The following is an 11,117-nucleotide window of genomic DNA, read 5'->3' as shown; positions in this document are numbered from 1 at the left end:
TCTTCTGCTCTGTCCTGTCCTTCCCTTCTCTGTTCTCACTCTCCTCTCCTCCCCGATCCTCTTTCTTGTACTCCATTGCTGTCCCCTGCAAGCCATCGTCACCAGGGATTTGCTGTCCTCCGAATATCTCCCTTCTCCCCTATATCTTGAGTTGCTGTCCTCCTTGATGGGCTTTAGTGGGGAGATGGTACAGGGATCGTGACTTTGCAAAGGGTCCCATCGGGCCATTGGAGCAAGGAGGGGGTAGTCACTGGGAATGTGAGGGTAGGGGTGGGGGTGGTCGTAATCGAAGGTAACGTGACGCACGTGCTCATAATTCAGCGCGAAATCATGGTGAGAGGAGGAGGAGGAGGAGGAGGAGGAGGAGGAGGAGGAGGAGGAGGAGGAGGAGGAGCGAGGATGTGTGATGAAGGCTACGTTGAGATATGAGAGAATGTGAGAAGAAAGAGGAGATGGGGTAGGGGGTCTGAGCGTGGTATGCCAAGAATGATTTGGATAGAAAGAGGGGAAGGCCAAATGTACAAGGGAATCGAATTGAATGGGCAGGAACAGAGGGGCCGAATGCAATGAAAGTATTGCAGACAACGGAAAGAGAGATAATAGTCTAAACATAATCATACTGAAGGACAATGCGATAGAGCGGTATAAAGTACCATCCAAGACCCCAGGAAATCATTGCGATGGAAGGGGGCTGGAACAGGAGCGGAGCGGTGCTTGTAGGTGTAGTTTTCAGTATTCGAGGAGGATATTTGTGTACGCAATGCCAATTATGGTAGAATCTGGATGCAAGGAGGAGAGGAGGAGAGGAGGAGAGGAGGAGAGGAGACGAGATTAATCGACCTCTCACCTTCCTCTCCCTTAAGGACGCCAAGATAGCCATCATTGGGGCTGGAACCTCCGGCATTACTGCAGCTAACCACCTCAAGACTTCTGGCTACAAGTGATACCATTGATCCTGATCCTGATCCTGATCCTGATCCTGATCCTGATCCTGATCCTGCTCCTGCTCCTTCCTCTCCTGTTCTAACAACACCGATTTTGGTCCTTCTCTGCTGCACCTGCATCTGGTCCATCCCTTTCTCCCATCTCGTTTCCTACTCTCCTCCTCCCCGCATCCTTTTGCTGTTTCCCTCCTCCAGCTTTCCTCGCACACTTTGCTTGTGTGCACGGCTTTCCTCTATCTCCCCCTCACTGTGCAGTACAGCGATGTTGTTCTGCTGGAAGCGAACTCAAGGCTGGGAGGACGGTGATGAGCTTCTGAACGTGCCTGCGCGACTGATACCTCCTGATAGCGTCATGAGCACCTTCACTTGCCCTGACACGGGAGTCAAGGAGTTTGCCAGCGTTCCATGTAAGGAGGAGGGAGGAGTAGAGAAGGGGGTGGGAGGGAGGAGGAGGGATGAGGAGGGAGGGAGGGAGGAGGGAGGAGGGAGGAAGGGAGGAAGGGAGGACGGAGGAGGATTAGAGAAGAGGTGGGAGGAGGGTGGTGGTGGAGGAGGAGGAGGGAGGAAGGAGGAGGGTCTGTTGACTTCCCCTGCAGTGGAACTTGGCCCTGAGTTCATTCATGGCGATCAGAACAACTTGTTGCTTGACTATATCAAGAAGCACTACCCAAGTGTCCCGCTCCTGGTACTGCATGATGATAGTGGAGATGATGACAAAAACGTTGGTGGTGGTGGTGGTGGTGATGGTCCTGCTGCTGCTGCTGCTGCTGCTGTTGATGATGATGATGACGACGACTTGAAGATGCTGGTGGTGCTGCTGTGCTGCTGGTGGTGGTGGTAGATGACAAGCAGGAGTTGATTTAGAAGATGCTGTATAATTTTCAGTGATAATGACACTGTTCCTACAGCAAGCAGCTTGGCCCAATTACTTTTATTTCGGCAAGGAGGTTGAAACAGCAAGATAGGCCTCATGTTGCTGCTGTTGACAAGTAGGATGCCAGGGGAAGCTGGTGGGGGAGAAGGAGGCCGAGCAGGTGCTGCTCCTGCTCCTGCTCCTGCTCCTGCTCCTGCTCCTGCTCCTGCTCTTGGATGACATAGATGTGTTGTCAGGACAAGGAGCTGATGAAGATGATCGTATGAGACGACATTTTGCCTTCAAGACTGATGGCTGAGAGATTGTCTCAGGACACGTTCGAGATGACCGGAGATCTCGACGCTGATCTCATCCCCGAAGAAACTCTCCTGCAGGTGAAAGTTGGGCAGGGAGGAGGTGGTGGTTATGGTAGTGGAGAAAGTGAGGGAGGAGGAGGCGAGTGAGTGAGTGAGTGAGTGAGTGAGTGAGTGAGTGAGTGAGTGAGTGAGTGAGTGAGTGAGTGAGGAGGAGGAGGAGGAGGAGGAGGAGGAGGAGAATTGACGAGATGCCAGTTGGAATTACGGCGAAGACTATCTAGTGATGGATGGCTTGTCGTTCGCGGACGTTTTAACAGGTTTTTAACCGTCAAAAACACGATCTATGGGATGGTGGTGGTGGTGGTGGTGATGATGATGATGATGATGATGATGATGATGATGAAATGATGATGATTTTTGATTACTTTGGCGCAGACATGGCAAAGGGGCTTGACATTCGTCTCAACTGGGAGGTTTTCCTCAGTTTTCCTCGCATTTTCTTCCGCGTCTGACGTTGCGGACGTACAGGTCGCTGAGATCAACTACGAGCAAAGCAAGGTATACCTAGATGGAGGAGCAGGAGGAGGAGGAAAGAGGAGAAGGAATGGGAGGAGAGAGAGAGAGAGAGGAAGGAAGGAGAAAGGGAGTGGAAGGGGGGGGGGGCGGGGGAGAAAGGGAGAGAAGGAGGAAGAGGACTGATAGGGCACCTGACGGGAGATAAACAGGTCAAGATCACCAGCAGGAAAGGAGATACAGTCATAGCAGATCGAGTTATCATCGCTGTCCCTATCTCAATCCTCAGCAGTGCTGACGTACGCTCTGCTGCCGCTGCTGCTGCCGCTGCCGCTCTTCCAGTTTCTCCTTGTTCTCGTCCTCGTCCTCGTTCTCGTCCTCGTCCTCGTCGACCTCCTCCCTGTCCTGCTCCTCCTACTTCTCGTCCAATTCGGTTGCTCTTGCTCTTGCTCTTGCTCTTGCTCTTGCTCTTGCTCTTGCTCTTGCTCTTGCTCTTGCTCTTGCTCTTGCTCTTGCTCTTGCTCTTGCTCTTGCTCTTGCTCTTGCTCTTGCTCTTGCTCTTGCTCTTGCTCTTGCTGCTGCTGAGTTCCCTCCTCGTCTTCATTCTAACTTTGCTTCTCAAGATCAAGTTCACTCCTCCACTTCCCGCGCTCAAAGCAGAAGCGACGAAGCTGGTGAAGATGGGCAACGCCATGAAGGTGAGAGAGAAGAGAGCGGGAGCGAGGGGCGAGCAGAAGGAGAAGGACGACGAGGGGGGTCGGGAAGGGAGGGAACGAGAGGAGAGTAGAGAGCAGACAAGAGGAAGGGTCTTCTGCGAATGTTAAGAAGAAAGGAGAAGGAGGTAGTAGAGGAGGAGGAGAGCAGAGGAGAGCAGGAGAGCAGGAGAGCAGGAGAAGAGGATGTAAAGTATCTTTTAGGTGATTCTCCGCGTCAAGACTCAGTTCTGGCCGGATGATCTATGGGACGTTGTCTGCTCTGATTCCCTCATCCCCGAGGTAAATGACTTGCACCTCCTTCCCACCAGCTCCCGGTGCTCCCTGCTCCTTGGTCTCTGCTCCGCACTTTCTCCTGCTGCTGCTGCTGCTGCTGCTGCTGCTGCTGATGATGATGATGATGATGATGATGATGATGATGAGGATGCTGCTGCTGCTGCTGCTGCTGCTGCTGCTGCTGCTGCTGATGATGATGATGATGATGATGATGATGATGCTCATTTCTCGTTTCCCCTCACGATCGTTTTGTTCTCTGCGCATTCACATGACTCTCATCTCAGTTCTGGTTGACTCCGCCAGCTCAAGCTCTCAAGCGAGCCAAGATGCCGGAATATTACATAGTGATGCTTCATGGAGCCTCCTCAAGATTGTGACCCCTTCCTCCTCCTCCTCTTCCTCCTCCTCTTCCCTCTCTTCCTCTTCATGCTTCTCTTGCACCTTCTCCTCCCCTCAGGTTGGTTTCGTCTCGGGAGATCGCGCGAGCAGGTTGGCTAAGTTGCCGCACGCGGAGATCGCAAGGAAGATGATGCTCCAGGTCAGCTGGGGAGGGAGGTGGACGTGAGCTGGGGATGACTCTTCCTGTCAGCTCGATGCCATCTTCGGCTCCTCTTCTGATCCCAACCCGGCGACGAGGGCGTGCACGGGATTCCTTGTCAAGGTGAAAGAATCTCCTGTCCTATCCTATTCTGCTCTGTCCTGTCCTGTCCTGTCCTGTCCTGTCCTTTTCTCTTCCGCCCACAACAGCTCCTCCCTCACTCTCCCTTCATCTTCTCCCTCCCTCCTTCCTCTCTGACGCAGCGAGCAGGACTGGGCTCAGGAGCGGCTTGCTCGCGGGGCTTACACCTTTCCTTCCCCCGACGCTCTCGGCAAACGAGAGGCACTCGCTTCTCCTATTGGTGATGTCACTACATCTCCCTTCCTACTAGCCTCGTTTCCATCTTCCCTCCTCCCTCCCTCCTCGCTCCTCCCTCCTCCTCTCCTCCATCCTCCCTCCTCCCTCCTCCCTCCTCCCTCCTCCCTCCTTCCTCTTCCTTACTCCCTGTGGTCTCCCCCCTCCTTCTCGTTGTCACTGAGTTCTTCCTCGCAGACTCTCGCATCTTCTTCTCGGGAGAAGCGACGCAGACGGGAGTAAATCCTTGCCTGCAGGCTGCCATGTAACATAGTCCTCTTCCTCCTGCTCCTCCTGCTCTCCCTGCTCCCTCTCCTCTCCCTCCCTTCCCATCCTCCCCTTCCTCTCCCCCTCTTCTAGTCTCATCGCTTACAGGGAAACGGGTCAACGAGCAGCCAAAGAGGCCATGGACAGTCTCAATGCGCAGAAGCAGAGTGAGAAGCGCCTTCTTCCTGTCGACTCAGTCCAGCTGACCCCCACCTGCCCCGCAGAGTCAAGGCTATGAAGATCCTTATCATAGTATTCAGCAGCCTTGTAGCCTCCGATCTACTTCGCTCGTCACATGTAAACATTCAGAGTTCTCAGCTCAAGGCTGTGACGTCCGACTGTTCACTTCAACGGTTTGACCTGAGCTAGTCCGAAACGGCCGGTCGGACTGCCCGGGCCGCCCGGCCCGGCAGTTCCGGCGGTGCCGACCAGGTGCCGACGCCGGGAGGCTCTGTGAGCTCACTGTCACGGTGGCACGGCCCCCCCGGGCCGCCGGCAGCGACGCCGCAAGTCACACGGTGCCCGGCCATCAGGCTGGGGCCCGGCGCGTCACTCACCGTCGGCGGTCACCCGGCCGATAAGCCGCTCCTCTGTCGGAGTCCGGAGTCCGGGCCGGCGCGGCCCGGCCAAGTCACGGTTAACAAAACTCTCTTGTCAAACCTTGTTTCAAGTCGTGTCACGCGGCTGCACTGCCGCTCAGCGGCGGCGTAGCTACGGTGCGGTAGCCTGAGTCACTCCAGGCGGCCCCCGGGGCCTCCCGGGCCGTGCCGCTGATGACTCAGTGAGGCCGCTGTGACTGGCTGAAAGTTCCGAGCCATTCCCTGAAAGGACTGTTACAATCGGTTACATATTTGACATTTTGCAGTGCCGATCACAATGCAAGGGTCGGGGGAGCCACTGAAAGGACTGCCGCAGCGCCATGCTGAAGATTCTTCCGCTACCATCCTGATCAGTCGCCTCCTCCTCCCCTCCATCTCCTCTTCCTTGTCTTCCATCCTTCTCTCCGCCCTCCTCTTCTCCTCTCTCTTTCTTTGGGTGCCTGTCACTGCTCAAACAAGTGCCCCCACCACAAGCGCTGCCTCTGGAAGCTCCAGCTCAACTGCTACCACCACACAGGTCTATGGCATACAGACAAAATGAGAAAGATGGAGACAACGACTGTGATGGAAACGATGGCGATGATTGAGATGATGTTGATGATGATGATGATGATGATGTTGATGATGATGTTGATGATTACCATGATGATTACCATGATGATTACCATGATGATTACCATGATGATTACCATGATGATTACCATGATGATTACCATGATGATGTGAAGACAGAGAGGTCATGTCTATGCAACAAAATGAAAGACAGCATGCAGGACATCATAGCTTCAGCAGAGGAGCTCCCTTTCGTGGGAGGAACGTGGGAAATCATCCTGACTTTCAACGAGATCCGGTGAGTGAGGAAAGCAGAAAGAGGAGGACGATAACATGTTTCTAGAGCCAGTGTTGATACCATCAATGCTTGTCAAGGACCTTTTCCCTATCAATACAGGTAGAGCATTGCGATTATGGATCTTGGAGATGAAGAAGTTCGCAGATATCTAGTGGACGTATGGCAGAAGCAAGGAAAACCAGAAATACGATGGTGAATCCTTCACATGGCTATTGATCCCTCTCCCTCCTCCTTCCTCCCTCTGCTCTATCTCTCCTCCCCTGACCTCCTCCCGTTTGCCTCCCTTCCTCTGACCTCCTGCCCTCCTCCCCTCTGTCTCATCGTATCCCGCAGGTGCTACAAGGGCGTCAATTGCCTGACGTCCTATGACATCGGAACGCTGACGATGGTATGCTAACCATGTCGCACCGATGATGTCGACACGTCCTGACGCGTGCTCGGCATGCAGGCGACGCCGGACTCGACGCAATCCTTGTACTGTCATGCAGCTCGCATGCCCTGTGGATGACTGACAATGCTGGATGACGTGCAGGTGTGCGTTTACAGCTCACGATCTCCCAGTCGTTGATGTGATAACAACAATATCTTTCTCTGCCTCTCCTGCCTCTTCTGACTCTGTTGCCTCCTCCCGTCAGGTGACTCCGAACCCCTTCGCTGAGACTCCTCTGTGTCAGGGTGGGCTGCCTTGCTTGCAGGTATTCGACGGGTTGGGGGGGATGGAGCAGACGTTGACTGATGTGAGGCAATAGAATGGAAGGCACGTGTACGATATCTTGCCTAACTGCCAGTTCGATGCGGTACCATGTTGCATGCGACGTTGGCAGTTGAAGTGACCGGGCCCGTTGTCCCTGCCCGCAGCCCTGCAACTCCAAGAACGACCCGCAGCGCTCTACTCTCTTCTCAGACTTCCAGGTGTAGAGGAGACGAGGGTCATGTAGCTAGTCGGGCTGACTTGTCTGTGTTGACAGATCCCGAAAAACTCGTGAGATTTGCCCTCTCCTTTTTCCCTCCTCATCTGGTGCCTTCCCTTCCAGGCCGAGGCTGTGGGGCCTGCTGTGCAGATTCTATGACTATGCCGAGACCGCGAGTCGAGGAGGATACGTCTACTACAACGGGTGAGAGGAAGGGAGAGGCGGGAGAGAAAGGCAGGAGAGGAGAAGAAGATGGTCGGGAGGAAGGGAGGTGGGAACGTATGAGGAGAGGGACAAGGAGAGGCAGGGAAGGGAACAAAGCGAGACAGTCATCCTCATGTACTTGGCATGCAGTGCATGGAGGCATATGAACGAGACTTGGCTGTTCGTCAAAGGTCAATCTTGTCCTCTTTCCTCGAATTCTTCTCCCCCTGCTCTTCGTCGGATGAACATGTCGCAGACATTACGACATGCAGCGGATACTCCTCCAACAAGAAGCTGATGGACTCCTGCAACAAAGTCTGTCTTGACCTCTTGCTCTCCTGTCTCTCTACCCTCCTCTGCTCTGCTCTGCTCTGCTCTGCTCTGCTCCCTCTCCTCCCCTCCTTTCATCTCCTCCTTCTCGTTCCCTGCCCCTCCATGTCCCCGTCCACACCTTTCATTCCCTGCTCGCCTGCTCACCAGCAGCACCAGGTGGTCAAAGACACGAACCTCCGCATGCCGGACCCGATCTGCATGAACGTAGCTGGCCGGAGAGGGGGAAGGAGGGAGCAAGTAGCTGATCCTGAGCCAGGAGAACAACTTTGACCTCACCAAGTGCGACTATAAGCTGGTGGGAGCGACGGGAGGAGTCGTCGTCTACCCGCAGTCCACGACAGGGTCGCGTCCCCTCTTCTTCCTCCTCCTGCTCTGACAGCCTTCGCCTTGCAGGCTGCCCTACGTTGACGGCCAGCCGGAGGTGAGGACGTGGGAAGCAGAAGGGAGAGCGGGAAGAAGACGATCGAGATAGGGAGAGGGAAGGGGGAGGGACGTGTGTGTGTGCTGGGGGAGGGCGGGCGGGGGGAAGTGCAAGCAGAGAAGCAGGGGAAGGAGTAGTGGGTGATGGGGATTGGTGGTTGGGTAGCGGGAAGGGGGGGGGGGGGGTACGAAAGGAGGACAAGAGAAGGGGTTGGAATGGGGTTATGGAGGAGGAGCTGATAGCTGAACCAGATGTGCTGGCATTACGCGAACATTGAGGGCTCGCGAACCCGCGACTTCAACGCTGTGAGTAGAGGGAGAGGGGAAGGGAGAGCGGGCGTGTTAACTCAGGGGAGGAGAAGAGCTGGGACAGGGGGGAAGGAGGAGGAGGAGGAGGAGGAGGAGGAGGAGGGACAGGAGGGGGAGGGATGTGGAGGAGGAGGATCTGTTCCTGGCTGCTGATATTCACTCGACTGAGCAGATGATGAAGGATCATCCTGACTGGGCGCTGTTCTAAGATGCCATGAGAACGGGTGCGGAGGAAAAACAAGGACAGAAGGATGACGAGAGGGGAGGAGAAGGAGGGGGGATAGAGAGGCGAGCGGGAAGCAGAGGTGAAGTACATGTACAAGTTTATTCAACACATTGAAACAATATGAGCTCATGCTTGGCATGGTTGGCTGTGCACTAGACTACAAGTCGGGGCTTCGACCTTGTTTACATGGAAGTTGGAGGCTCCCTGAGATCTCCGGGTGATGAGCTGAACCCCGGCAGCATGCACCAGCTTCTGCATGTACTGCAGAGCAGGGAGGAAGGCTGGGGTGACCTTGATCGTGGACGGCAGGAGTCCAGCATATCCTCGCTCCTTCACTTGCTCCATCATCCCCTGCACCTTGAGGTATACTCCATTCAGCACCATCCATTCCGTCAAACTTCCGTCCATCAACTTGTTTGCTGCCTCCTCGTTCTCTGCTCTTCCATTGTGCGACCGCAGGCACCTCCTGACTTCTGCTAGCACGCCATCCCCGTCCACAACCTTCTTGGAAGCCATGGCGGTGATGAGAGAGCTGGTGACGAAGGAGAGCAGTGCTGGGCCATCCTCGTTCTTGGCGATTTCATAGGTATCGTCGTTCTTGGCTGGAGCATGCTCCTGAACCTCCTCATGCTCTTCGGCGTACCTCCTGACCGCCATGACCTGGTTGAAGCGAACTCTCCGTTCCTTCTTGGGGCAGCTCTCCTCAAGGCTATGCTCTGCCGCCCTCTTTCTGCACATGTCCTTGTTCACTGGCATACACATTGCGATAGCTCGTCTTGTTCTCGTTCGTCTTCTCCTCCTCTCTTCCGTTCCGCGTGCTCGGTGTGTCCTCTTCCTACTGTATTTCCTCTATTTCTACTCGTCACTTTTATGGATCCCCCCTTTGTCCCTCTCCATCCTCCCCGGTCGTACCCCACCCCTCCTTTTTATACCCCACCCCGATTATACCTACTTTAAATCCTACAGACGTTGGTTTACCCCATCATTGAACTATGTACCCCTCTTTTTACCTAATAGTACCCCCCTTTTCATAGGAAGTATGCTTCTGTTTGAGATCAACCCACCCTAAAACCTTCAATTCATTACCCACCCTCATATTTGTCTTCCATTTCAAGACCACCCACCATGAGCATGTTCATGTTTACTACAAATGTATTAGTGGATTATACATGGTCATCTCAGTGCATAAAACATGCGAAACCACACATTATCAACACACCACAGATAAGATTATCTCAGGATTTGTCAGCACATGTCATCAAGTAAAGCATGCAGCGACCGGACCTCCTTGGAGTAAACCACTCCGAGCAGGCGCTGGTACACCCTACCCTCCTCTATCCCCATGCTTCCCCAGCACCGGTCCCTAGGATAAATATCTCTGCACGACCGTAATCAAACCGTGCGAATTGCTCACGTCTGTCACCTGCTGACACCCATGCTCTGAGGCGAGTTGCTGTTTGCTGATCTGCTTCTTACGAGGATCCCCCTGATTTCCTAGTGCTCCACTCGAGAGAAGGTTGAGATAGGAGGGTACGCCCCCATTAATAGTTTCCACTTTAAGTTCCGTCGGAGTTTGGCATCTCAAAGTTTGAACTTTGAGCTCAAACTTTGAGACGGTGCGCCTTGCTCTTGTCCCAGAACGCAGCCTTGTGCTGCCTGTCAGCAGCACGGCGCCACGATCTGTAGTAAAATGCACCAATCACGGCATGTCATGGAGCAATGAGGCCATCCATCCGTTGGGAAGTGATCGAAAACGACCTTTTTCGAGGATGATACCGAGGGGATTGCTTACAGGCGCGCCGTGAGGACTCGGGACAAGGAAGACACTCCGAGGCGGGCTTCTCATGGTGTAACAGAGGCCACGAGGTTCCGAACCGCTCGCGAATCGCGTCCCTTCACAAAACGACTGGCGGCTCGTACTGATTTTAACTTAACTTTGAGCTACTAGGCTTGGCGTGCCAGGCGCCGCACGCGGCTGCACTACTGCCCGGCCGCACCGGGCCGCCGCGGGGCCCGGGGCGGGCTGCCAGTGACTCGGTACTACTAGGCTAGGATATTCGAAGTTCCGAAGTTCACGGCCGCCGCCGGGCAGTCACTCCAGGCTCGGATCCGGGACGGCGCACCGTAGCACTGGCCCCCCGGGTCACCGGTGTTCCCGACGCTCAGGCGCGGCCCGGCGCCGCTCAGTGATTCGGAAGCCCAGCACTGCGGCACACTGATCGGACGGACGCCGGGCTGGCAGGCTCAATGGCGTGACTCGTGAGGCGGCCCGGCGGCGGTCCCTGGTCGTCAGGCACTGCAGGCTCTTGGCTCACGACGTTCACCGGGTGGCACCCATACTAGGTATTACAGTATCAAAACTAACTTTACTACGGTCGGACTCAGCCCGTGACTGGTGACGCCGCCGGACGCATGACGGTGCCGCACTGTCCGATCACCGCCGCCGTGCCACTGACTCGCCGGACCGTGTGGCGCTGCACACTGAATGTC

General features: G+C 55.0%; 3 protein-coding genes across 3 annotated transcripts; 2 read left to right on the top strand and 1 right to left on the bottom strand.

Moving 5' to 3' along the window:
- Positions 1–680: 680 nt before the first annotated feature.
- Positions 681–5,013, top strand: GUITHDRAFT_122115 (hypothetical protein; the record flags this gene model as incomplete). Its single annotated transcript, XM_005818626.1, has 19 exons — positions 681–710; positions 864–940; positions 1,205–1,246; positions 1,293–1,351; positions 1,541–1,629; positions 1,853–1,891; positions 1,946–1,978; positions 2,055–2,078; positions 2,130–2,238; positions 2,550–2,587; positions 2,643–2,672; positions 3,251–3,325; positions 3,545–3,622; positions 3,901–3,960; positions 4,074–4,154; positions 4,206–4,277; positions 4,425–4,515; positions 4,707–4,773; positions 4,884–5,013. 19 exons carry the CDS (start codon positions 681–683, stop codon positions 5,011–5,013), a joined length of 1,224 nt encoding a protein of 407 aa, XP_005818683.1.
- A 1,116-nt stretch (positions 5,014–6,129) lies between these two features.
- GUITHDRAFT_122114 (hypothetical protein) lies at positions 6,130–8,609 on the top strand (the record flags this gene model as incomplete). The annotated part of the gene is made up of 15 exons (XM_005818625.1): positions 6,130–6,224; positions 6,276–6,323; positions 6,369–6,416; positions 6,558–6,612; positions 6,860–6,919; positions 6,974–7,021; positions 7,083–7,136; positions 7,193–7,206; positions 7,259–7,339; positions 7,490–7,530; positions 7,596–7,654; positions 7,929–8,014; positions 8,066–8,093; positions 8,345–8,398; positions 8,574–8,609. 15 exons carry the CDS (start codon positions 6,130–6,132, stop codon positions 8,607–8,609), a joined length of 807 nt encoding a protein of 268 aa, XP_005818682.1.
- A 104-nt stretch (positions 8,610–8,713) lies between these two features.
- On the bottom strand, positions 8,714–9,435 carry GUITHDRAFT_156513 (hypothetical protein). Its single transcript, XM_005818624.1, has one exon. The coding sequence runs from the start codon at positions 9,387–9,389 to the stop codon at positions 8,754–8,756; it is 636 nt and encodes a 211-aa protein (XP_005818681.1). The 5' UTR covers positions 9,390–9,435; the 3' UTR covers positions 8,714–8,753.
- Positions 9,436–11,117: the final 1,682 nt, after the last annotated feature.

The sequence above is a fragment of the Guillardia theta genome (genome assembly GCF_000315625.1).
Source record: "Guillardia theta CCMP2712 unplaced genomic scaffold GUITHscaffold_284, whole genome shotgun sequence".
Classification (NCBI taxonomy): Eukaryota; class Cryptophyceae; order Pyrenomonadales; family Geminigeraceae; genus Guillardia; species Guillardia theta.
Note: the sequence above shows the minus strand (reverse complement) of the source record. Positions and strands in the feature narration are given on the sequence as shown.